The 25,570-nt window shown below is 41.4% G+C and overlaps 1 protein-coding gene across 1 annotated transcript in view; it reads right to left on the bottom strand.

Moving 5' to 3' along the window:
- IGF1R (insulin like growth factor 1 receptor) overlaps positions 1–25,570 on the bottom strand; it is a 180,122-nt gene that overhangs the window by 142,567 nt on the left and 11,985 nt on the right. The window contains exon 2 of the mRNA XM_088139185.1: positions 16,309–16,854. Coding sequence (XP_087995311.1) covers positions 16,309–16,711 — 403 coding nt within the window. The 5' untranslated portion in view covers positions 16,712–16,854. The remainder of the gene's footprint in view (positions 1–16,308; positions 16,855–25,570) is intronic.

Here is a 25,570-nt window from a genome sequence, read left to right on the forward strand (position 1 = left end):
TCCATTTTAGTGAAACAATCCATCTGGCTCCATGTGACTCAGAGCTATGCTCTAAGAATGCATCACTGTTCAGGCCAACGGTTGCAGCCGCGCGCACAGCATGTTTTGTTCACATACATTCCTTAGGGATGACACATCCTTATCCGAGAGCCTCTAACGGATGGGGCTTGTGGCTTCTCCCCCCGCCCCCACCCCATTTCATCCACCCAGCACTAGAATGACTAAGCTGATAAAAATTCCTAGCCAATTATAAACCCACTTAAAGGAACAGGCAACCCCCTCCCCACTCAAAATATACACACCACCAAACGCTTGCCATCCTATACTGGACGTTTCTATTCATAGGAAGAAACCAGATGTGCCTACCTCCATCCCCAAGTTCTCATCCACCCAGTTGGATATGTGCTGCCTTTTTGAGACCCACACATGATCCAAATCAACTTTAGAATGCATCATTTCTCCAGAATCAAATCCATCTTTTGTTTAGAAGGCTGATCTTTGATCAGGCTAAATGCAAAAAGAAGGCATTTGCATTTATTCATGGAACAAAAAAAAAAAAAAAAGCAATGCAAAGCAGTCCTTCAGCATGAACCGGCAAATAAAAATAAGCATTAAATGACCAATGGTTTGCTTCCCTAAAGGTGAAAGAGGAATCCTTTAAATGCAGCCAAAAACCAGAAATACGCCAGAATACCTTGGAAAATCTTTTCCAAATTAAATATTCTGCAGCAAGCAAGGGCTCAAACCCCAAAGGTCATTTTACTTAGAGAAATAGAAAAGGTACCTGAAAAATATATGTTGAACTTTAAAAGAAGACAATTGTATACCAACAATAACTCTCATGGGGGAGAAGCCTGCACTTAAATGTATTTGAGCCAGAAGGTCAACATTTCCTTGCCCGAGAGGTACAGAGCAAATTATGGCTAAGAGAAACTTAGGACCACTGAATACAGACCACCATCTTACAGAAAAGTAACACAACTCTAGATAAATGGGTTGCAAAGTTTAATGCTCTTTCATGTCACTAATGCCCTTTCAGCAGAAAACTAACATATTCAAGAATTCTAGTCCATTGTGACCTCTGACAGTCTAGATTTCCATATGCGGGAATGTGACAGAATATCCACAGCATAGAACCTCCCATCTTTGACAACATGGAAGAAACCAGGAAAAAATGGGCTATTGATATCTAATTCATGTTTTTCCAGTGATGGTCATGCTTCAAAAAAAAAAACCAGGAAGCTGGAGAGCCATGTTCAGTCTGCAAATCTCATCCCCGCCCTGTAGAGCAACATTACTTGTTCTCCATAGGTACAAATATTTGAACACGCTTGAGCGTTATGGAGCACACCGTACAGATATTTCCACCAAAGGTTGAGAAGAGTTAAAATAGGTTGTTTATGTCATGGGGTCAAATACAGATAGAAATAATAATCAGGGCTACACATCTAATGCCACACATAATAGGAACAGAAGGAAACAGATTTTAGAAGTTGCCATGGGTCTATTCAAAGCATGGGTATTTGAAAGGCAACGTGTGGAGCATGATACCACTGCCCCAAAAACATCAATCACATTATGACCTCACTTGCACAATGATGACATGAAGAGCATGGTATTATTTTGACACCTTCTATTGGAACTAAAAGTCAAAGACAAAGTGAAAAAATGAGACTAAATTTAAATATAAAGAAGACCAAACAATGACAACAGGCAGAACAACCAGCCTTAGAATTGGGAATGAAGATATCAAAGGGGTAGATAGCTTCTGCCTTTTAGGATCAACCATAATCAGTAAAGGAACAAGCAGTCAAGAAGTAACCCACAGGCTACCACTTGATAGAGCAGCCATGAAGGCCTTGGAAAAGATATTCAAATGTCATGATATGTCTACACCTACAAAGATCAGAATTGTGCAAGCCATGTGACACTCTTCTTCAAAGCCAGATAAGAAGAATATTTTTGCTTTTGAACTTTGGTGTTGGAGAAGACTCCTGAGAATATCATGGACAGCCAAGAAAATAAACCGATGGATCTTCGAACAAATCAACTCGGAGTTCTCACTTAAGGCACAAATGACCAGGCTCAAATCATCCTACTTCGGATACATCATGCGAAGATCTAGGTCTCTGGAGAAGGCTTTAGGAAAGGTGGAAGGGAAAAGAAGAGGACAACCAGCAGCAAGGTGCATGGACTCAGTTACAGTGATCATGGGGCATTGTTGGAAGACCTGAAGGACCAGGTTAGAGATAAATCGTTATGGAGAAAATCTATGTGATTGCTAGGAGTCACAAACAGCTTGAAGACACATAATCAATTGGATGCTTACAATTCAGAGAGGACTGTCTTTTATCTCTATGCCATTTGCTGTATCCCTCAACCAAATATACAGTCCAGGCTTCACCCATGTTTTAAGGGAGCAAGCTTCAAACTTGTTTGATCACTTTTAGTGAAGACCTCTCTTGGGCAAACCAAGATGTTTGTATCAGTTGGGATCACACATTACCAAGTCCTGTTTGTTTGTTTTAACGAACACAAATTGGCAGGCTTCCCACAACACAATAACTTTGGACCCATGGAAACGTCCCTTGGAGCCCTTCTCCTCTTGGATTTCATTAAATTAAAAACGAATGCCTCTCCCCCAAATACTCTTTATTTTATTTCTGAGGGTACTGCTTCCTCTCCATCACCTTTTTTTTTCGTATCACTTTGCTTCAGAATTCAAAAGCTTGCACACGAGTGTTATTCTAGTAATATCCCAATAGGCATATTACTTAAATGTAGTCTTTGGAATTTTTTATGCAAGAATCATTATAGTTATGATTTTTTTAAAAAACCTTCCAAGGATGTCTGGTCCCAGGAAGTGTTTTAGGAAATTAAATAGTGGACAGCTGCAGCCCAGCGTTAATTTGGAAGTGTGCTGATCTGTTTCTAGGACCATCAGCTGTTTCTAGCTGATTACAACTCCTGTGCAAGTCATTTTTCAAATGGGCAAGATCCACACTTATGGCAGCATTTATGGCAGCCTCCATATTTTTTCAAACTTCCCAATTTGCACCTCCCAGCAACAAGCCATAAACCACAACTGCTGGATTTACACAATGCTGCAAGCCAAGGACAAGCAAATCATATCATTGCTTAACGCAGTATGCCACTGTTTTTAGGCTAGTGAAGCAGGACGTGGCTGACACAGATGAATATGGGTGCACGAGTTAGCCAAATCTGACAGGTACATAAATTCTGTAGATTTGAAAATCTATGGTAATGCAAGACTACAGCCCTGATTCCAAAGATGCTTTCTAAAAGCCAAGTGACAAAACCCCTATTTTATTAGGCCAACTGAAGGGTTACAAAACTACTGCAAGCTTCTGAATGATCAAGAACTCTATCAGGAAGAGGCTGAACACCTGCAGATCCCAAGCTCCCGCCCAAGTCTGCCTCATGGTGCAGAAATGTCCAATGCCGCACATGTATATATTTCACCTCTTCCGAACTGTCAAACCATCTTGCCAGATCAACAGTCCTCGAAATGCACCTCGTTTGTAAACTCGGTTGACCTAAGATAACTCAAAACATAGAAAGCCTTTGCAAGAGGCAGGAAATTGAGGAAGAAACACCACTTCGTTACTGAAACGAGCTGCGTCTGCGTACAATCCTCCTTGAAACATGAAAAGGGGAACAGCTCTCGTTGTCAATGAACTATTAACAGAAGATCTATATATTACAAGATCAGAGCCATCAATGAAAAACCCCAGAAGGAAATCCCACTATTAGTTGAACAGGATTTCATTTTGGGTTCCAGAGTCAACACTGGACATTTTAAATAACTCCATCTGAAAGCCAGGGAAACAATGCTTCTAATGCCACATGAAGATGGGATACGAAGAAAATTGGAAACAAAGCCTCAGAAAGCATGGATTTCTTCCGAAGCCTAATTTGGAAACGCCTGCTTTCCTGTTTTCACACATTCCTTTAAGAAAAAGAATACGAAGCTAACCCTAAACGGAGTTTTTGCCACTCAGCATTTGCAAGACAGCATTCATCTGGCATTACACTTGACATTTGTCTGACATTTTTTCCACAATTCACCACCTCCCTCTGTCTTGCCCCAAGCCATTTCTCACATTCTCCACTCTTATTGTCAAGCCTACCACAAAGTGTAAAAATCCTCTCCTGAGAACTGGCAACTTCGCCAAGGACAACCCCTCCCTTATCTCTCTTACTCGGTATCACTCCCAGCATGAGACAATGATCATCACTTTGGCACGCTCACATCAGGATTCAAGCCATCCCAGAGCCTTGATATGGCAAGGGCTCCAAGCCATTCTTTTCCACTTCTAAAATCTGCATTTTGAACTGGCAAACTTGGAGCAAACTTTCCCATTCATGCTTCCCGAAATAGCAAACATCAGACAGATTCGGATCTCCAGAATCGGTGGACTGAACTGTGTGATTTGTAGGAGGCAACGTTGCAGCAACTCTGGGGGCTCACTCAGCTACTTACTCTTTTACAAGGAATTGGAAAACAACTCAAGCATCTTGCATAGTAGCTGATCAGTAAACTACAACTCATGCAGTACTTTTTTCTCAAATCTATCCATCCATTTTTTTCCATAACCACATTTCTACAAGCATTTTTTCACCTTTTTCAGCTTTTTTTTTTCCTCCACCCATCACCCATGCCAGCTGGGGAATTCTGGGAGTTGAAGTCCATACATCTTCAAGTGGTCAAGGTTGAGAAACACTGGCCTAACTCAATAAAGCAGAATTCCAGTCAAGCTTATGGAGTCTGTTTTCTGACCTGGACTATCTCAAAGGACTGACACTGTCTGATTCTGTTGGGCTCAGAAGCAAGGCTGGATTAGCACTTGGATGGAAGATCTCTAGGGAATCACAGGTCTGTAGGCTAGACTGGAGAGCCAGTCTAGTGTAGTGGTTAAGGTACCAGGCTAGAAACCGGAGACCGTGAGTTCTAGTCCCGCCCTAGGCAGAAAGCCAACTGGGTGATCTTGGGCCAGTCACTCTCAGCCCTAGGAAGGAGGCAAGGGCAAACCAGTTCTGAAAAACCTTGCCAAGAAAACTGCAGAGAGTCACCAAGAGTCAACACTGACTCAAAGGCACAAAAATACAAACTAAGGCTAGACTGAGAATTTGAAAACCATTGCAGCAGAAGACAGCTGCAAACTATTTCCATATTGATGCATCCAAAGTGTCACCAGAAGTTGAGCTCATCTCAAAAGAGACTTTACCTAATAATGAAGATACTACCCTACTCTGAATAGTGGATTGATTTTTTATAAATAGTCATGTTAAAAAGTTGTGACAATTACATGGACCACCACCTTGCACGTTGCACTTTTCCAAAATGGGGGGAAGAATGCAACTTTGAAAAGCCGCCAATGAAGAAGTCTGCAGATTATCATGGCTTAGACTGCAGGAGGCATGGGGGGTTAGATATCCTCAGGAGAGGTAAAGGAGGAACTATTCATACACACTTGCTATACCTCTGCAGCTAAACAGGCCTGTGCTGGAGAAATACTCACGTAGCTCCCATTCTCTTTCTTCTCCTTAAAGAGATAAGTTATCTCTTTTCAAGATTGCAAGTTTTTGGTCCTGCTAATGGTAGCTTTCAGGCTTCTGTGCAAAGAAGGAGTCCCTCCATCCTTCTCGATCTCAGATAAACAGTACTGACCCGCCAGTCACTGGAGAGATGCAACTAATATATGCAAATGACCAGGGGCGGGACAAGGGGGAATACAGGGACTGGCCATTTACCATATTTGTATGTATAACTTGATGATTATTTGGACACTTTGTGATAATCAAGAGCTGCAAACAGTTATCTTCTTGCAAAGTTGTCCCTCTCGAAGATTTCATCATTTTTTCTACAGTTTGACAGAAAAAAGGGAAGAAAAAATTTAAGAAACAATTACAAAACCTTGCCTTAGTATCTTCTACGTTCACTTCTCCACCAAAATGGCTCTACTTCCCCATCTTCAGTAATTTCAAAGAATCCTAAAAAATGTCCCCCAACATTGTAATTATTCTACTCCAAACCAACCTGCCAGCTAAGATAGGCCTTGCACAGTCCACCAATCAGAGATACCATCCCTCTTGTAACTAAGTCAGCATAAGAACTCAGGCTTGGCTTGATCAGTCCAAAGGTCCATGTAACACAGCGTCTTCTTTCCGGCAAGGAATACGTAAATGTCCTCAGGAAGACCACAAGCAGGCCATGAAACCTTAGCCAGTTGTCCTTAGACCGCGACAGCTAGAAAATGAATGACTTAGAACCAGTGTAGAAGATTCAGAGTTTACAAGCAAGCAAACAAGAGTTTTCTACAGTGAAGCCTTAAATGTTTCTCCCTCAATCACCTCCCTTGAAAAACTGCTAGGGAAAGGCCATCCCTTAAACCTCCCAACCAGCCCCTCCTCAAAAGCACCTTGATTTCCCAAAGGCCGGCCAGAACAAGACTACCTCCCCAATACTTTGAGGAGAGGAATCGTCTGCATCCAGGGTTGTAAAAGGAACCCATCATTGATTTCCTTCGAAACAGAAGAGCATCTGTTTCAAAACAAAATCTCAGGCCGATATTCACATAGTTCACGCTCATTCGTGTCAAAGTATTTCCGAGATCCAAAGCTGTACACAGCAACAGAGTACATTAAGGAAAGGTGTATCCAGTAGGAACACCCAGGATATGAGGGTTTTTAAAACCAACCCAAAAATCTACAGATACTTATCAAAAATATTTGTATTGAGCCAGACTGGGTCAGGCTGACCCCACATTTCTTTGCAGCATTACATACTGAGAGGTACATGTTAGCCTAATGCTTTAAAAAGATTTTTCTCATCATTCTAGAGAAAAAAGTTATTTCCCTAAAATTACAAAGTGCTCCATTTCAGGAAGACCTTTTGCTCTCGGGGTCCATTACCACTTTCTAAGCTTTTGCTTCTCTCAACTGGTCAAAAGCCACTAAATCAACCCTAGATTCTCCAAGGAGAAAGTTGCTAACTCCTTCCACCGGGATGGTGGCAAGCTGCATCCACCTTAGCTAGCCATCTCAGAGGCTTCACCAGCCAGGCACACAGAGCACATATAACCACCACCACCACACACCCTGTAGAGCTGCTGGAAGGGTTACTTGATCATATATGGGTGGCATTTACTAACACGCCACAGCACCGTCGAAAGGCTAAGCATCCTTCACTGAGGACAACTGAATCCGTAAGAAATGCTAGCAAAGCATTTCAGAAAGAAGAACCCTGCCTCTCAGGGTTAAAATTCTGTTTCAGGAATTCAAGACTGACCCACAAGGGTTTATCCTGAAGGCACAAAGCCCAGGTCAGCAATAATCCACATGCTCTTGATACAGGTTGATTAGCAGACCATGACAAAAATTACTATCTTGTGAGTCCATGTTGACACTGCCGTGGGTGTTCATCAGTCAAGAATGCAGTATCCATAGTGCCTGGGTTTAAAATAAAGTCCCCTTTGTTGAATGAAAAAGGGTTTTTTTTTCTTTATGAGTAGCATACAGGAAGGAAAGGGTTATGTTCTGCTAGTATACTTTCAAGGTAGTGGTAGAGGACCTTTCAATGAACAACTGGCAACCTCACAATGAAGGAGGAAGAGTCTCTCTTTGTTGCGTAGTTCCTCCTTTCCCAGCACAAGTAAGGCGAAAAGGCACCCCTGAGGATATCAAAGAAGTCCCATTGAATGGTTTCAATCCCATCACATCACTGAAAGTCAACCCACCTTCCACCTGAGGAATTCCATTTTGTTCTGGAGAATGTGGAATTCAGGAAAGCCATAGCCCTGATGTGCAAGCCATAAGCCAATTACTTTGATTAATGGGCCCCTGACAAGTGTATCTGGCTACATTAAGCCAGTTGTTTCCAAATTGGCACTCTTCCACCTGGGATTACCAAAATGGTAGCCCCAAGTCTAGATAGCATCAGTTGACCTACCCTAGGGGTTTTCAAGCTTTTTTAGGCTGTGGAGCCCATTAGTTTAAAAAAAAAAAAGCTTGGAGCCCCTGATCAAGAGGCAAAGCTCTAGTGATAAAAAACTGGCTTCATTCAACTGAATTTTCCCCCCTCAATCTTTCACGGAGCTTCATCAAGTTCTCACAGAATCCTAGGGTTTTGCAAAATAATTTTTAAAATTCTGATCTAGCCCCCTCCAGATATACTGTACTTCAACTCCCATTACTGTAGCCCAATAGCACAATCCATAGCAAAGGACTGTAAGAACACCAAGTGCCTACTTCAAATGGAGGGCACCATGTCCAGGGACTCCCCCAAGCATAGCTTTCCTGGACACCCTTGTTGGAACATCTAGTGTGTGCAATATTCTCCTTCCCACTGAAACATCTTGAACCTCAACCCTTTATCCGGTACCTTAAAAGAACAGTGGGCAATCTGTGGCCGAAAGTCCCAGTTATGCAGCCCTTGAAGATCTTTCTAACCATGACTGCTTAAACTGAAAACACAATTTTCCTCATTTTGAGGAAGAAAATATCAGAACTGAAAGATTACCAGTAATCAGTGGAACTCAGTTAAAAAACAAAGGGAACTCCCAGATTTACATGACATGTGTATCATGGCCCTATCCATTCTGCAGTCTGTAGCTCCAGCCCCAAGGTTAGGTGTGATCCTTAGTCACCAAAATGTTGCTCCTGCTTGTTCAGTAGGAATACAATCAGAAGGGAACAGTCTAGCTTCCCCCTCTATCCAATTGTGCCCTTAACCCAGTGTTTCTCAACCCTGACAACTTTAAGATGGGTGGACTTCAACTCCCAGAATTCCCCAGCCAGCATGACTGGCTAGGGAATTCTGGGAGTTGAAGTCCACCCATCTTAAGGTTGCCAAGGTTGAGAAGCACTGCCTTAACCTATCAAGCCTGCCTTTCTGGCAAACCTACTATTCTTCCTCTCTTGATAGGTTACCACTGAATTATGATATCTACTGCAATCGGTATGCCCAGAGTTTGACCCACAACCCAAAGCCTGGTCACTGTTCCTCACCCAGAAGAAACAATCCAAAATTCCTCCCCGTGAGGAAGAAAGAAAAGGATAAGCAGGGAAAAACTGAGTTTTACAAACTGATACACACTGGTTGTGTCCATACAGCATTATTAACCATGGTTTATCAAATAATCACAGCTTAATTGTGGTTTAATGAATAAGCCACAACCGGATGGGAATCCCAGATCACTAAGTCAGAGCTCCAGAATCTTTGGAGGCTGGGGAGCACATCTTTAATATTGAGAGCATGATCCTTTTAGCATGGTCCACGTGTTACCCACACAAAGCCCAACGTGGTCTTTGGGTTCAGACATGTGCTTGCCCGTTTTCAGCTTCGGCTGTGGGCTTCTTCAGCATTCCACAGGGCAGAACGCATACGCAAGCCGCTGCTTATAAATATAACAGAAGGAACCAATTCAGAAGCAAAAGCATTTTTCCCTTTTCCATTCATGCCTGCATACTTCACATAGATTCAACGTTTTCTAAAGGACAAAGAACACGGTTTGACTGAAGGAGGAGACATGAGACCGGGGAGGGGAGGGGGGTGCCTTGTAATTCACTCCACCAAAGCTGACGGCACCAGATTTTCAATTGACGTAAATAACTACAAGGACTTTACAACCCAGCCCCGCTTAATTCAGCCGCACGCCAGCAGCGAAGGGGTCATCTGATTTCTATAGCCGTTTTGTTCGCTGCACTATGGCAGACTTTAAATCCAAACACCAAAGGCAGTTCCTGACTACAGCAGATCAACTGAAAGGGGGAATTTCACACAAAATGGATCCGCGCTGCAGGAGAGAGTCATGTTTCACCAGTTTTAAATTTTGGCTAAGTAAATCCAGATTCAGATTTCCTCTGGACTCCTTGTGTGGCCCCCAACAAGTGACTTTTTCGGGCAGTTGCGTTATCAAAGGTTTTGTTCCACAATGAACGGATGGGTAAAGCATTGGAATATGGCCCAAAGGAAGATCTTTTAAAAATATGACAGCGAGACTTCTAGTAAGATCTCAGAGCCCCGTTCCACGTTCACAATTGCCTCTAGGATTGACAATCCAAAGCATTTCCGTGTGTGTTTTTAGAACACTTCTATCCTGCTTTTTAGCCCAAAAGATTATACTCTAAACAGCGTGACTCAGAAGAAGAAATGATGAGAAAAGATTTTAAAAAAACAACGAAGCATCCGTTCTTAGCCAGCTAGGTTTCATAAATAGGTGTGTGTGTGTGTGTGTGTGTGTGTGTGTATAAATAAAATTTATTATTAAAAAGCATATTCTTCCTTCAATTAAATTAACCATTTAATTAAATTCTTTACTGATTTTCCGTAAAATCAGCATACAGCATGAACAGCACATACCAGCTGTATTTAAAGGTACCACCTCTTAACAAGCAGTATAAATCATATTTTCATACTGAAGACGTAAGAACTATCAGATACCAGCCAGGCTAAAAAGAGACATGTACAAATTAAAAGCTCTGGCCAATAAAGATGCCTTCTTTTGCCGCTGGGTTACCAGGTAGCACACCAGGGCACCCGCCCGCACGGGCACAGGAAGACTACGTGGCTATTGATACCTTATATTTATACACCACCTCTTCTTTAGAATTCAAAGTGGTACACGCAGCATTCGCCTCTCATTTCTTCCCAAGGACGTCCAACCTGGACCAAGGAACGCTGACACTTATTAAGCATATTCAAGAGACCAATTCTCACACTGGCCCTCAAAAGCTGCAAACAGCATAAAAAAAAAAAGCCCGTGCAGCTTTGCTCATCTTTTTTTAACAATGGTATTGGCCCACGGTGGGAGATAATCGTGAAATTATTAGAGAAGGTTTGGCCGTTTTATCCAAAACGGATCCCATTAACGTTTATATTGCAACGTAGAGTCTGGAAGCTTCATACTTGGTCTCCAGGAGCGTGATAACCGTGCCAACTTTTCTCCAAAACATATCCTAATTTTTCTTAAAAAAAAAAAAAAAAAAAGAGCTGGGAGAAAGGGGGAGAAGAACAAGGACTCGACTCGTCCCAGCAGCTGCGGCAACCTTCCAAACACTTCGCTTTTCCGGAAATCCGGAATTGCAACATCATTCCCCAGTTCTCCTGCCAAAAGGAGATGTAAGTGGAAAGCAGTTGGCATCTTCTCTGCAGCCCCAGAAAAAAGCAAAGAGTAAATATTGCAGGATCAACGTTGCAAATGCCTGTGGGAACTTACACGAATACAACTACTCCAAAGGTTAAGGAGGAGGAGGAGGAGGAAGCCAAAGACAGCAGGAGGCAACTGGAGTTTCCTCCCCACCCACCATTTAAAAAAAAAAAAACGAGAACAAAAGCCCTTCTTTGCACTTTTCCATGGAGTTGAGTTATTATTACAAAAACACCATCAATCACCACACAGTGGCTGGAAGCAGCTCGCCCGGCCCACTCCTCACGTTGTTTCTGGAAGAGAGGTATCCCGAAGGAAACAGAGATTTTTTTTCTCCTCCTTTGTTTGCGATAACCAGCTTCTGCTCAGGGACAAAATTAAACAACCAGCTTGCTCAAAAAGAACTAAGTGTTCCCAGCACAGCATTTGCCCGCCCACTTGATATCCTTTAGTGGAAGGACTTGACAAGAACAAAGGGATTCGAATACAGGTTTCCTGGGGAGGTGGAACTACCAACCCTCTGTCCTTCCCCAAGCCAACCAGCCAGAAGTAGAAATAAGAAAGGTTGCAACCTTAACGGGCTTCAAAGCAAGAGAGAACCAGAGCATTGAGAGAGGAGACCAGGACATTTCATAATCCCTGCTGAAAAATCTGCTCCATCTACCTGCTCTGAGTTGTATCTCACGGGTCTCTACTTCAGAACTTAGTTATTTAGGAACCTCCAAACTTGAAGGACAGGCGTTGGAGCTCGCCCTTCTTCTTCCTTCTTCCCTCCCCTTTCTACTTCCCTTCTGTATCACGTCTCTTCAATATAAAACTGAAGGCGGGTAGAGACCTTCTGCTATTGACTATACTTGGGCCTCTCTGAGAGCCTTCTTAGTTGAAAAATGCTCCAGATCGATACAGACGTAAGAAAAGTACTGCCGCATCAACCCGACGTGATGTTGGCCAAGCAGTATCTCTGGGAAGCCTGGGCAGAACATGCATCATAAGTAACTTCTCCTCGCTCAGAACAATAATTCTGTGCCTTCCATATGATGTCTCCTTGTTTCCTTGGGCACACCGCAGTTTTGACAGTGGAAGAAAGCAAAGGGAACAGTGAAGAATAACAAGAAAGGGCAGGCGGACGCTGTTGTTTTTCTTAGACTTGGCATCAACCAATGAGAAAGACCACAGTTCCAAAATATGTCTTCAAAACAGCACCATAAGCTAAACACTTTATAGGAATCATGGTTCATTTTGATTTAAACAAGGACTCAAAAGAAGAGGGGCCATTATTACCCAGGTAAATAGGGGGGATCCCTGGCTAATCAACTATTTTGGAAATTTATGCTAGGCGTCACACGTTGGAAGGAAAGCAAATCAAGTGCAGAATCCCACTCTGTAAATCAGGCAGTTTTACTAAACTTAGCCCTGCCTCTTAAATACTCAAATACTCCTCCTTCCTACCATAACATGAGATTTCTGAGATCTCTCTCTGGTTCTGTCTCAGAAACAGTATGAATGTCAACAGCATAACATTTATTACTGACTCAGATGGCGGAATATAGAATCATGCATTGGCTTAACCCCAAACCCTAGAGACTGACACGGATCTACTGAGTCTAGCACTCAGGGGTAGACAGATTTCGTTCATGGAGGTCCCTTAGCCTCCCTCCTATATAAACTCTGCTGTTGCAGCAGGGAACACACAATTTTTGCACAGTACATTGGCTCTGCCACTAAGGCACCATATGGCATGGGGCCTGGTTACTGAAAGGACTGCCTTTCTCCCATAACATCTGCCCGGCTGATTTGAGCCTGCAGGGACTGGTGCCTTCTGGGTTCCTTCGATTCAACAATGCCTTCTATCAGGATCCCGGAAGCACAACTTCTCCGTAGCAGCGCCTGCCCTCTGGAATGAGGTCCCCCCAAGATCCGAGCGGCCCCCATTCTACTGTTGTTTAGAAGAGCCATGAAGACTTTTGGTCAGGGAGAGTGAAAGCCCTTGCTTCCTCACCTTGCCAGCTTTTATCTTTATTTTTTATGTTTTATTGATTTGATTGTAATTCCTTTGATTGTTGTGAGCCACCCAGAGTCACTGAGACTCAGGCGGCATACAAGTTTAATAAAGTATTGTTATCGTTGTTGTTGTTGTTATTCACTTCCTTGCAGCGATACCAAGTTGGAGATGATACAAAAATATTGTGTTAGTTTTACTGGAGTTAGGTGTTATTGAGCATAAGGATCCTAAGTTCAGGATTGTCCCAAACACTGAGACTTTGTTGTCTGTTGTCTCCTCCCCACCCGGCCCCTTCTGTTGCACTCCTGCTCCGTTTCTTGTTCCTCTCAAGCAGAGTAAACAGGACGCTTCCTTTTAAACAATTGAACATTTATAATTCCCTTGTTTTTACTTCCAAAAGGGCAGCAGTTCCTCCCCAAGCTTGAAGCTGGCAAAAATCAAGTTTTCCTTCTTGCAGTTCAGGCTCGTTCCTATGAGACCTTTTCATAACATGGCTCTCGATTCTGAAAGATACTTTGCAGCATCTTCAAGAATGAAGGAGACCGGCTACGGAAACTGCGGGACCATTTCCTATTCTTCGGTCCAGAGAAGAGGACCTGAAATCTAACCCATGGTTGTAAGCTCCATGTCTCTTTAGGATAGGTTTGGTAATGAGAAGAACCTTTTTCGGGCTTTACATGTTTCCAGACACACACAATGGATGCTGACATTTGGGAAATACTTTGGCATCTTAATCAAACTAATTGCTGATTCCGTGCACCTTCTTGATTTCTTGCCTTGTTTGCTAGATACGACTTTTTCCTTCAGCTTAGTTGGCTTGGGACAACAGTCTGGAGATTTCACATGCAATAATATCTGAAGCTTCATATTCATACTTTAATTTATGGTAAGTATGGAATCAAATAATCTATATCCAGCTATGTTCCAACTAGGTAAGAGTCTTAGCTTCTCATATTTCATCACCTTCAAGAAGTCAGTCAGCAAAATGCACTGTGATTTGGCAACAACTCTCCCAAGAGAAACTTTTCATATTAAACAACAGGTTGTAATTACAATGGGGACAGTGGTGTTTGTTTTTTAAATGCATTTATTTGTTGGGGACAGTGGTGTTTGTTTTTTAAATGCATTTATTTGTTGTATATTTTTTCTTTTGTTTTTGTGTATGGTGAATTGTTCATTTCTATTTTATGTCTGTCTGAAAATGGATTAATAAAAACTATTTGGTGACTTGAAAAAAACAGACAAGGAAATGCCAGTGTTTAGACAATAATCTTTGCAGGAAAATGGGTAAGTGTAAAACAGAAACTGGTCCGCACACCTCAACCAAGATCCTTTGGCTAACTACTTCCATTTCCATCAATAAAAATAAGGTAACAAATTCCATTTACCTTAGAGAGCATATGAAAAGGCTGCCAATGAGGAATTCTTTCCATGCTTAAAATACATTCTGTCAACGCAAGTCAACTTCCTCAAATCCATAGCAAGAGAACAGTATCAATTCTTGTCTCACACCTAGATTGAACATGTTCTCCAAATCAGATCCCCAGGAGACCCAAAAATATGTCTCTTTATTATTGCTAACTTGCCTTACATAAAAGATTGCCTCCAACTTTATATTTTTCACCCACACAAGTTAAATTAACAGCCCTAAATGGGAGGGGCTCTCACAAAATGCCAATTTGCAGCCCCCTGCTATTACAGACACCAAACCACTGTTTTCAATGCCCCCTGAATGAACAGAATGAATGATATTCATTATCCAAATACAGGCTAGGTTGACATATCTCATGCTCTCCCCAAAAGACTTGCTGAAAGCCCAGCCAATTATCTGTTCGGCTTCTCTTTGTTTTCCTCTAATTAAAAACTCACCAGTAAGAACAAGACTGCCATTTGTATCTGGCTGTAACAATCACATTAAACACACACACACACACACACACACATCCATAATATTTGTTCAAGAAACATTTCCATCCATAACTGCTTTGACTGCAAGTGAGAAGATAACCTGAATCGGATTCCTGTATATAGAAAGACTATGAATGTCAGTTCTTAACGCCTACATCCTTTGCATTGGCTCATGCGGCTGGATCTCAGGTTCATGTGGCTGGATCTCAGCTATGCTTTTCAAGAGAAATCAAATGTGAGAGGAGGAGGTAAATTCATGGCTACACAAGACCAAATTCATGGCATACACAAGACTGACTGATTGACTGACTGACTCTCTCTCTCTCTCTCTCTCTCATACACACACACACACCACACACAACCATTCAAAGCCAATTACAGGGAAAACTTTGAAAACATTCCGGAAAACAAAATCTATCCATCAGTGACAGGCAAGATACAATTACCTCCACATTCCATTGTACGTAGACTTCATTACCTATGCTAAGCTACTTAAGGCTAAAGCTAGTTTATCCATTTGTTCCAGAGAAATTATGCTTTTTCTGGACCGTACCGGTTTGGGCAACTGTCCAGAGTGGAGGGGGGAAAGCAACTGTATTCCTGTGTATGTCTCTCCCACTACCATGAATCCATCCTTATCAGTCATAGCAAGCCATTCTTTCAACGCATCATTGTAACACACTATTGTTCATTTGCAGGTCAAAATGGGACACCCCAAGGGGACTTGACATGAACAACCATGTGCTGAAGTTAAGCAGGTCAAGATAGGAGATGGCTTCTACAGATCACCTTGAGTTCCCTCAGAGAACAAAAATAGGATGTAAATATAATAAAGGAACAAAGCTTGTCTGTCTTATATGTTCTTTCCTAGAATTTCTACTTCAAAAAGACAATGCAGACTTACTCAAGGCTACTTTAGCCCAATGCATAATGGTTTAAAAGTGTTTTTCTATACACACATTCTAAATCAACACTTGTACAGTACACTCAGGATAAAAATTACCCAAGAAGCCCTGCCCAACACAGCACCCACCAGATGCCGGGAACAGAATTACCAAATAACAAGACAATTCCCACTGGCATATGGGAATTGCAGTTCCAATACATCTAATATACTGGAACTAAGTTGGAAAAGACAAAATATATACATATGTACTTTTGTGGGAATGTGTTATTACACAGGTCACAGCATTATTAGTTGAAACTGAACTATCAATCAACTCTTACTTTTCTGGCAGTGGTTGGAAGTCCAGCAGCGGTAGCTATATTCATTATTAATGGAAGTCTTCTCACACAGGGGCTTTTCCTCTGCTGTTCCTGGACACAAATCCCCACACTCTTTTGGTGGTTTATTTCCCACAATGTAGTTGTTGGAAACAGCATCCAAGATCAGAGACCAGTCCACTGTGGAGAGGTAACAGAGGTCAGAATTCTTCTCGATCCGGATGGCTCCCCTAGTGATGTTCCTCAAGTTGTGCAGCCCAATTTCCTTGAGGTTGGTCATCTCAAAAATGACCAACGCATAGTTGTAGAAAAGGCTCTTGCCCCGAATCACGGTGAGGTTCGGAAAGAGGTCACTGAGGGTCTCCAGGCCAGCCACACGGAAAAGCAGCAAATAGTCTGTGATCATTGTTAGTTTTGGGAAGCGGAAGTTGCTGAAGTCCTCTCCTTGAGGGATCAACAAAATTTGAAGATATCCTTCAACCACTGTACAGCCCTCCAGCTGCTTCAGTTCCTCCACACTGTTGCGTATGTCAATGTTTGGCCCACAAACTGGAGAGACAAAAGAATATGATTTAATATAGTTCAGCTAATGTTTTTAGAAATGCAAACGTAAATCTACTTTCCTTCCAAATCTAATTTCAGCAAAACATTTCCTTGGCTAACATAAGACTCCCCCAACCTAATGTCCTCCAGAATTTTTTTATCAGACTGTAGTCTCATACTCTGCATATTAGATAGCTTATTAACACAGGAAGATAATAGATGGTTCACACACACATATATATATAAGCTATCACTTATAAACACAAAGGTTGGATTTATTCAACATACAACTATGGCCCAATATTACCATTATAGGTTAATGCCATTTGCAAAGGTGCTTGGTCCATCTTGACATCAAACAATCCATGGAATTTGGAGCTAAAGAGTCTTCAAGATTACACTTAGCAATGGAGTTGTTCCACCAATAAAGACAGCTTTATCAAGACACTTGCCACTATTTACTCTGCCAATATTCTTGTCTTTAAACAACTCAGACTTTAAGATATATATTTAGGGCTTTCACAAACCAAAACTAAACTACATATTAATCCATAATATGGTTTGTTTGATTTCAGTTTAGTATCTTATGCAAATCCAGCTACCAGGTAGTCCTCACTTAACAACCATAATGGGAACCAGCAACTCCGCTGCTAAGCGATGTAGTCATTAAGCGCAGGACACTGCAACAGTTGCGAAGCACCCAAATCTCAATTACATGACCACAGAGACACTGCAACCATCATAAGTGCGAGGAGCAGTCATAAAATTACTTTTTCAGCGCCATCATAACTTTGAACAGGGTAGTCATTAAGCAAGGACTATTTGTATTATGTCTTAATCAACAAGCCATGTTTAAGCATAAAAGACAAACCTGGACTGAGTCTTTGGTTAAGAATGGATAAGCACAGGAGTGGACACACTGTGACCCAAAAGCCTATTTTCATTTAGTGGTAGAGAAATAACACCACCAAATTTCAAAAGCCAGAGATTCCCTCCTGTTTTAGAGAAAAAAGAAATAAAAAATGTACAGCCCCTTGTTTAAGAATAATGTACCTCAAACCAAACCTGCTCCCTCAAAAAACTTCCAGGAATCCTGTTCTGTCCTCAATATCACATTGCTTTCTCTCCACTGTAACCATCAGGCTAAGTGCAACCTGGCTAGTCTTGAATAGCTGGCCCTGGATATCCAGTCCTCCTCCATATCACTGAGTTTCTGAAGAGTCATAAATACTTGGCTACTTAGGGAAGAATCTGGGGACGTGAAAGTTTAGCCCACTCCCACATTGGTATTGTCAAGGTTTATGAGGTCTTTATGTGTTGGATTTTTAAAATTTTATTTTAAACTTTGCTGTGTCATTCTGTAAGTTCCTTAGAGTTTAGAGGAACTGAGCAGCACTAAAGCCTAAATCAATCAATCAAGTCGCAGAAACAGAAATCTGGAAGGGGGAACAGAAGTTGACTTTTGTCTCCAATGTAACATGTGGTTCAGGCGTCCACTGCTCTTAGTTACGTTCCTCCACTTGAGACTGTTTTGCCACAACTATTGATGGGGGACACAAGGGTTCTAGTAAGCAGAAAATTCAAATAAAAATAAAAACGTGGGCCAACCCTACCCTAAAACACTGATTGTACTAGACGTATATAACATCTAAAACTATGTGAGTCTCCATTTAAGGCCCAAACCAATAAAGTCACAACAAACTCTCTAATATGAGAGCATATATGGAAAAAAAGGAATGTGTACCTGCGTAGCTTCTACTAATTGCATTATCTATAAACTGCTGAGTCCAGATAGGAGTAAGTAGCCAGAGTAAACTGAAAAATCAAGTTTTTAATATCCTCCTTACAGGTGTACTGAAGATGGGAAATGCACAAAGTCTAGGGGTTGTCCACAAAATACTCAATAATGGTTTGGCATTATGCTAAAGCAGACCCAAGGGAGCTAGCACCAGTCAAGCCAGCTACATGTTACACTGACTCAGCTGGGTCTGTTTCTTGGTCACCCTGGCAATACAACCATTGCTGGATTCACACAAACCTATAATGGAGAGAGTGCCATCTGCATTGAATGGGATGTGCGAATCCAGTCACCGCTGTTTTTAACCCCGAGATTTTGCCTTAGTTTTGTGTCAACCCAGCCAACTCTGATTTATTCAGTAAACCATAGCTTAATGCAAAGTGTGAACCCGGGCCACATTGGGAGAATGAATAAGAATTCATCTAGGAAAATCAGCTCTTGATTTTCCAACAGTTTAATAAGCCTTTTATTCCCCTGGAGGAAAGCTTTGGCTTACAGAGAAATTGAATTTAGAGGTTTTAAAAGAAGTTCATATGACGGTTTAATAAGATTTGAATATTTTATATAATAAATCATATCTAACATTCAGCCATTGTATCTTTATCCAGCCAAGTTCACCCTTATGTCCCACCTTGTTTTCCTTCTAAAAAATTCTTCCATTCAACTACAGTTAATGACTGCCCAATACGTCAGTTCTTATTTTTGTTTATTTTGCCTTGAAATTAACGTAATAAAAAGACAATCTAATCCTTGTTCAAAGAGTACTACAGTTTCTTTTTGGCTGCTGTGTGTTTTCATTGGACTGTGGTTTTACACACACACACATACACACACACAGAGGTACGAGTGTACAGCATACACACTCACATCATGATGCGTCTTCCAAAGTATAAAATCAAACATAATGTTATTCATTCAGCATTTCATGTAAACTCTCTGTAATTTTCTTCTCACCACTAAGTAATTCAGAGTTTAACTACACATGATTGCTATTCTCCAACCTGGTACCTTCTAGAGGTCTTCCATTTCAATTTTCGTAAGCATGAGAACTGAACACCAGCTCAAAAGGACAGTAAATTAAGGAAGGCAAATCTGTCTTATCAAAGTACCTCAAACTTTGCCTTATAACATTTTAAATTGTTTCAGCATTACAGGACCCAGTGAAAATTACGACTTCCTAAAGCTCTCCATTTATTTATTTATCCGATTTATATGGCCACCCATCTCAACAAGTGACTCTGGGCGGTGAACAGAAAATAAAATAAAAACAATTACAAAGGTTACAAAGGTTAAAATACAAAGCAGCTTTTGCAGCTCAGGACTACACAATAGCTGCATATGCATTTAATAACCGTTTGTTGAACAATCACTGGACTGTACATCAGACTAAGCCATTACATTTAGCTCATAAACCACAATATCTGTTCACACAACACACTAAAGCAAAATCAGGGTGACCACAATGTTGTTTCATGTAATGGGTGAACACAGCCTCTTTAATAAACTCAGAAGATTATGGCCCATGCTAAAGTTCATACTGAACTGGCATCATGTTGCCCTTATGCTAAAGCCCTGCCAGCCTAAAACCCCTATGGCCATTACTCCAGTTAGATAAATTTAGACTATAAGTGGCTGGATTCATACATTACCCTAGCCCTAATGAGTCTTGTTTGCTTTTGGATCCGTAGCAGCTTTTGAACCCAGCTGTGATTTATTCAACAAACCATGGTTATGCAAACAGTTTAGCATGAACAGTGAGCCCAGATTATAACGTGTAGGTTTTCTGGGTTTTTGAAGTCCTCCCTAGAAATGCCATTGATTGGCCCAAGTCCTATATCTGAGCCTGGCTTCTCCTTAGCACCGAAGTGACAATTAAAAGTTGTAGGAGATGTAGGTAAGATGCAACAATAATTCAACTCATTCGAAAACGATGCAGAAGCTTAGACTAGTCAACTTCCAGAAAAACATTTCTGTTCAGCAAAATGCATGCTAAAACTGCACACCAAGCGATCTAGTTCTTACTACTACAGAACAAAACAATCTTTACTCAAACTTTTTGAGCTATGAGTCATTCAAACTTGATGTTCTATTACCCCAACTTTCACTAAGCAGGCATCTAACAGTCCTAGTTCTGTACGTAGAAGGTTAACAGGGTTTCTCTTTCTGTATATGGCTGTAAGAGAAAGTGAAGGGCATTCCTGGACAGGACAGACTTGGGATTATCTACAAGCTATTGGGGCTGTGTAAAACCTTTGAAAAAAAGATGTCTGCAAATGAGCAGGCTTCCCAAAGCACCTCTTTGGGCATCATTAAAGCAACTGCCTCTTTGCTGCTTCAGAAGTTGCTCCCGGCTATCTCCAAGTGCATGTGTGTACACAGCCACTCCACTTGGCTGAGGAAAAAAAAGCAAAGCAGCTGTGCTGGTACATGCATGTGGGGACAACCAGGAGCCGCTTCTGGGGCAGTGGTACAAGCTCTGTGAATGACACAGCTGCTTTAAGCACTGAAAAAGAGATGCTTCGTCAACATTCTGATGCACAGAATGCATTGAAATGTCAATTCAAAGGCACAGCCCCACTAGTCATAACAGGGAAATATTACATTCCATCTTGCATAAAACAATCTGCCGAAGTTCCTAGCTCCCTGTCCTCACATGCATTGCTGGATCCCTTATAATCCTGGCTTACTAAACAATCTCCCCAATTGTTTGCATGCAACAGCAAGTCAAGATACCTGGCTTATAACATGAAGGCGCGTGACTTTAACTTTCTTCTTCTGAACCACTAAACCAGTGTTTCTCAACCTTGGCAACTTGAAGATGTGTGGACTTCAACTCCCAGGATTCCCCAGCCAGCCATGCTGGCTGGGGAATCCTGGGAGTTGAAGCCCACACATCTTCAAGTTGCCAAGGTTGAGAAATACTGCACTGAACCAATCACAAATTGAGCTCTTGTATTACACTCAAGCTATTCAGTTTCGTAAACATACAATAAGCTTGGACACACTGCTATTCAGCATCCTGTTTGTTAGCAACAACAAAGTAAAACTCCAGGTTCAGACGGGCCCCAAACATCAGTTCCTATCCTAGTTTATCTGTTCATCCAACTGGTCATAATGGAGGAGATTCCAGCAGCCATTGTACGCTAACACACAACTCGTTCACACTAAGCCAGGAATCCTTATTTGTATGTGTAACGATAACCCTACCCTCTTATTCGTCTTTAATAGTTTTACTTTTTATTTTGCTTATCGCAGGAGAACAGGAAAAAGATTATTTCAAGTTTGGCTTTTAACCCTTTAATAACCATAATACAAGTCCTACTGAAGAGGCTGTAATGCATTAGACACTCAGAAACTACATGGCCATTAAAACAAAACAAAGACAATAAACTATCAATAAAAAAGCAACCAACCCAAGGATTAAGACCGTATCACAGCCATTTCATAATACAGAAAGCCACAAAATGATGTTCATTCAAAAAAAAAAAAAAACAGTGCAAATAACGAAACAATACCTCAGTTCGTGCCTCCCGCTAAACCACGATGTAGCTGTTTGCTTTTAGGCATCTCTAAACAATGGTTGGTGGGTTACCATTATATCTCAACAAGGCCACCATTCTTAAAATACACCATGGCTTAGTGCAACATTAAAAGCATCTTAAATATATCAAGAGGGATCAGGGAAGGTCCTCTGAAAGATCAACACAGAAAAAGACTCCCCAGTCTAGAAATGACTTCTGGAAATTCTCCTCTCAGTTTGTAAGCAGAGGAATTCGGGAGGACGGGGGAATAGATCTGATAGGATTTCTCAAGAGAAAAAAGAAAACCCCAAGAGTTTCTCGGAGGCAAAGTTTGCAAGGAGCACTAGCAACTTAACCCTCCCCCAAAATATCAAAGGATTCTAGGGCATCATCAGGCCCAATTGCAGCTTCCCCCCCCCCATAAAAGCAGAACAACATTCAAAGAAACTTCTGCCAAATAGTCTTTTTGAAGGGAATAAAAACAAGACACGTTGCAAGTAGTTAAGGCAAAGAAAAATTTGGAGAAATTGAGATTGCCTCTACCAACTTTCAACCCTAACTAGCCTATAAATAAATGTTTCCCCAAGTGAGGGGTGCTAAGCCATACTGTTACAACCATGATGGTTTGATAAGCCACAATGCCTTACGCATAGCAACTTGTGAAAAAGCAAAAAAAAAAAAAAAAAAAAATTGGGTGCAAATCCATACAATGACGCAAAAGATACTGCAGATTAACATCATGATGAAACCAGAATTATTCCTACTAGGTTTTATGGGCAAGGAATTAGAAAAGAAATACAGGAAATTAATATTATATTTACGGTAACTGCAGCAAGATTGTTTTATGCAAAAAGTTGGAAAAGCAATGAAATGCCTAGAGTGGAAGAGTGGATTATAAACCGAATTGAACTTACAGAAACGGTGAAACTGACCCGTTTGGTGGGCAAAAAAACGATGAAGACTTTTCTGAAAGACAGGAAACCTTATGCCGACTTTTTGTTGAAAGATCGAATTGATGACTTCCAGATTTGGGGATTAAAAAGGGGCTAAGAGGTTGGGGAAAAGATAATTACTCGATAGAAAGAAGGGCAGAAGACACAATCGTATGCTTGTTGGTTTGTTTTCACTTCCTTCCTTTTTCTGACTATTTTTTGTTTGTTTGTTTTAGGTACTTCTACCATACTGAAAAATTCTAATTATTCACACACAACACACACAAATACAAATACAATCAACCAAATCACAATTTGGTTTCAATAAGCCCAAACCTAACCCTGACCAATACTTTGATTTCGTCTGCTGAATAAACCCAAGATCTATCATGCCGGACAGAGCAGGACAAAGAGGGGCGGGACCCTCCTTCACCCATTGCCAACGGCTCCCAAAGGAGTGGCTGAATGTTCAAGGCTGGTCCCCTTTGTAGCCTCAAACCACCACAAGAGTCACCGCCTTTCCTTCTGCAAAGACTGCCTTTACATACAAAAAGGAAACAGAAACAAACAATCTGCCTCGGACCCCCACCCACCCATAAATCTTGGAAGGAGCACATCAGGAAGTAGAAAAGACGTGTTTATGCCGTGCAGAAGGGGAGCCTGCATGAATACAGGAGTTCTTATCTAGTAGGGTCAGGAATTTCAGCTATTCAGAGCATTTGGCCTCCCCACCTCCACCCCAAAACCCAAGGAACATGGCCAGCACAGCCTTTTCATCCCCGCACTGCAGAGAATTGATCCTCAGGCAAGGCACTTCCGCAGCCCTGCCGATAGGACTTGTGCCTTTCACAAGAGTAACCAAAAGAGGAACTCTGAATCAACCAGGTTGCTTCGCTGCAGCCTTTTCTTCCACCGCTTTCGAAGAGGAGACCGCGGCAAACGTGTGGCACTTTATCAAGAGTGGGGAGAAAGGATTATTTTAGGTATATGGGTAACCCTTCCACTCCAAAAATGTCACAAACAAAGCCATCTAAAAGATCCAACACACTATGAACTAGATACAGAAACTATCCATCCATCCATCCATCCATGTTTCTCAACCTTGGAGACTTTAAGATGTGTGGACTTCAACTCTCAGAATTTCCCAGCCAGCATAGCTGGCTGGGGAATTCTGAGAGTTGAAGTCCACACATCTTAAAGTCCCCAAGGTTGAGAAACACTAACATTAATTTATTTACACACACAGAGAGCATATTCTTCCCATGGGTTGAGAAGATTTGTAGAATGATACATTTGTAGAATGCTTTTGCATTGCCTAAAACAGGTGCCTTAGCCTACGTTAACATTAATGAAGCTGGATGCTGGTTTCAAATAAAAACTGGACCATCAATTCCTGCCCAGTATTAATATGAAATTAAGCACTTGGGGATGTATCGTTTATCTACTGTCATTTTCAGAGACACGAGCACAGGTTATTTGGACTGCGTTCATTTGCTGCCTACTCAGCTAGACCCTCCTTCCCCCCAAAATTCTGGCCCCCAACTACTCTAGAAAATGGCCTGCAGACATTTATTTTAAAATATTTATTGCGTTTTTATTTACACTTGTGTAAACTATTAGATTTTTGGGGGAGGACTATTATTCTGAAAAGTGAAATAAAATTGCATTAAATAAAATGAAAGCACTGATAACAGCATGTGTCTATCAAACGACTGGGTGGAAATTCTTTTTAATTGTTCACTTTTCTAAGCAAGCTAATAAATCAACAAAAACCTATTTGAGATGCAGTTTCTTGCTGCTTTTTCTGGTTGAGTTTTTTAAACAGTTATTAATACTTTACAGAGTTTTTTTTTTAACATATGCGCCTATATATTTCTAAATTGCCCTTGAACGAAAGAATTTGGGCTTTCTGAATCATATTGAGCAGAAACAATAATCAATCATGTCTGCATTCTGGCGACATCTGTCTCTTGTCTATTCCTCCAATGGCGACTTCTGAAATACGACAATTGGAGTATTAGAATAGACAGGATGCAGAGGTCCATCAGTACCAACCTTGGAGGTAAGAACTCCAGGATGCAAAACACTAACACCAAAGATGCTCCACTTATTTACCTGACCATCTACCCCCATCATGGAAACTCCCTTTTCCAACCTGGCTGGTGAAATTCATTTTTACAACATTTTAAACAACTTCAAAGAACAAGAGGCCCAGCTGGGTCCAACTTGGCTCTCCTCAACATTTGTTTTCACACAGTAACCCTCCAAAGAATCTAGGGATTTACTTCTAGGAGCTGGAAACAAACAAACCAACCAACCTGAGTCCCCCCTGCTAGTTTCCAGGAAACAGAAATATTTTAGCCACTACAGGAGGAAAGGGAGGGGGTTGCCTTTCGGTTATTGTACCCGCCATCTTCATCAACTCAGACATAAGTACAATGGAACTTCTAAAACAAATACGCTCGTGGTTC

This window comes from Python bivittatus, unplaced genomic scaffold (assembly GCF_059951505.1).
Source record: "Python bivittatus isolate LINGU-HERP-01145 unplaced genomic scaffold, Pbiv_v1 ctg000210_np1212, whole genome shotgun sequence".
Lineage (NCBI taxonomy): Eukaryota > Metazoa > Chordata > Lepidosauria > Squamata > Pythonidae > Python > Python bivittatus.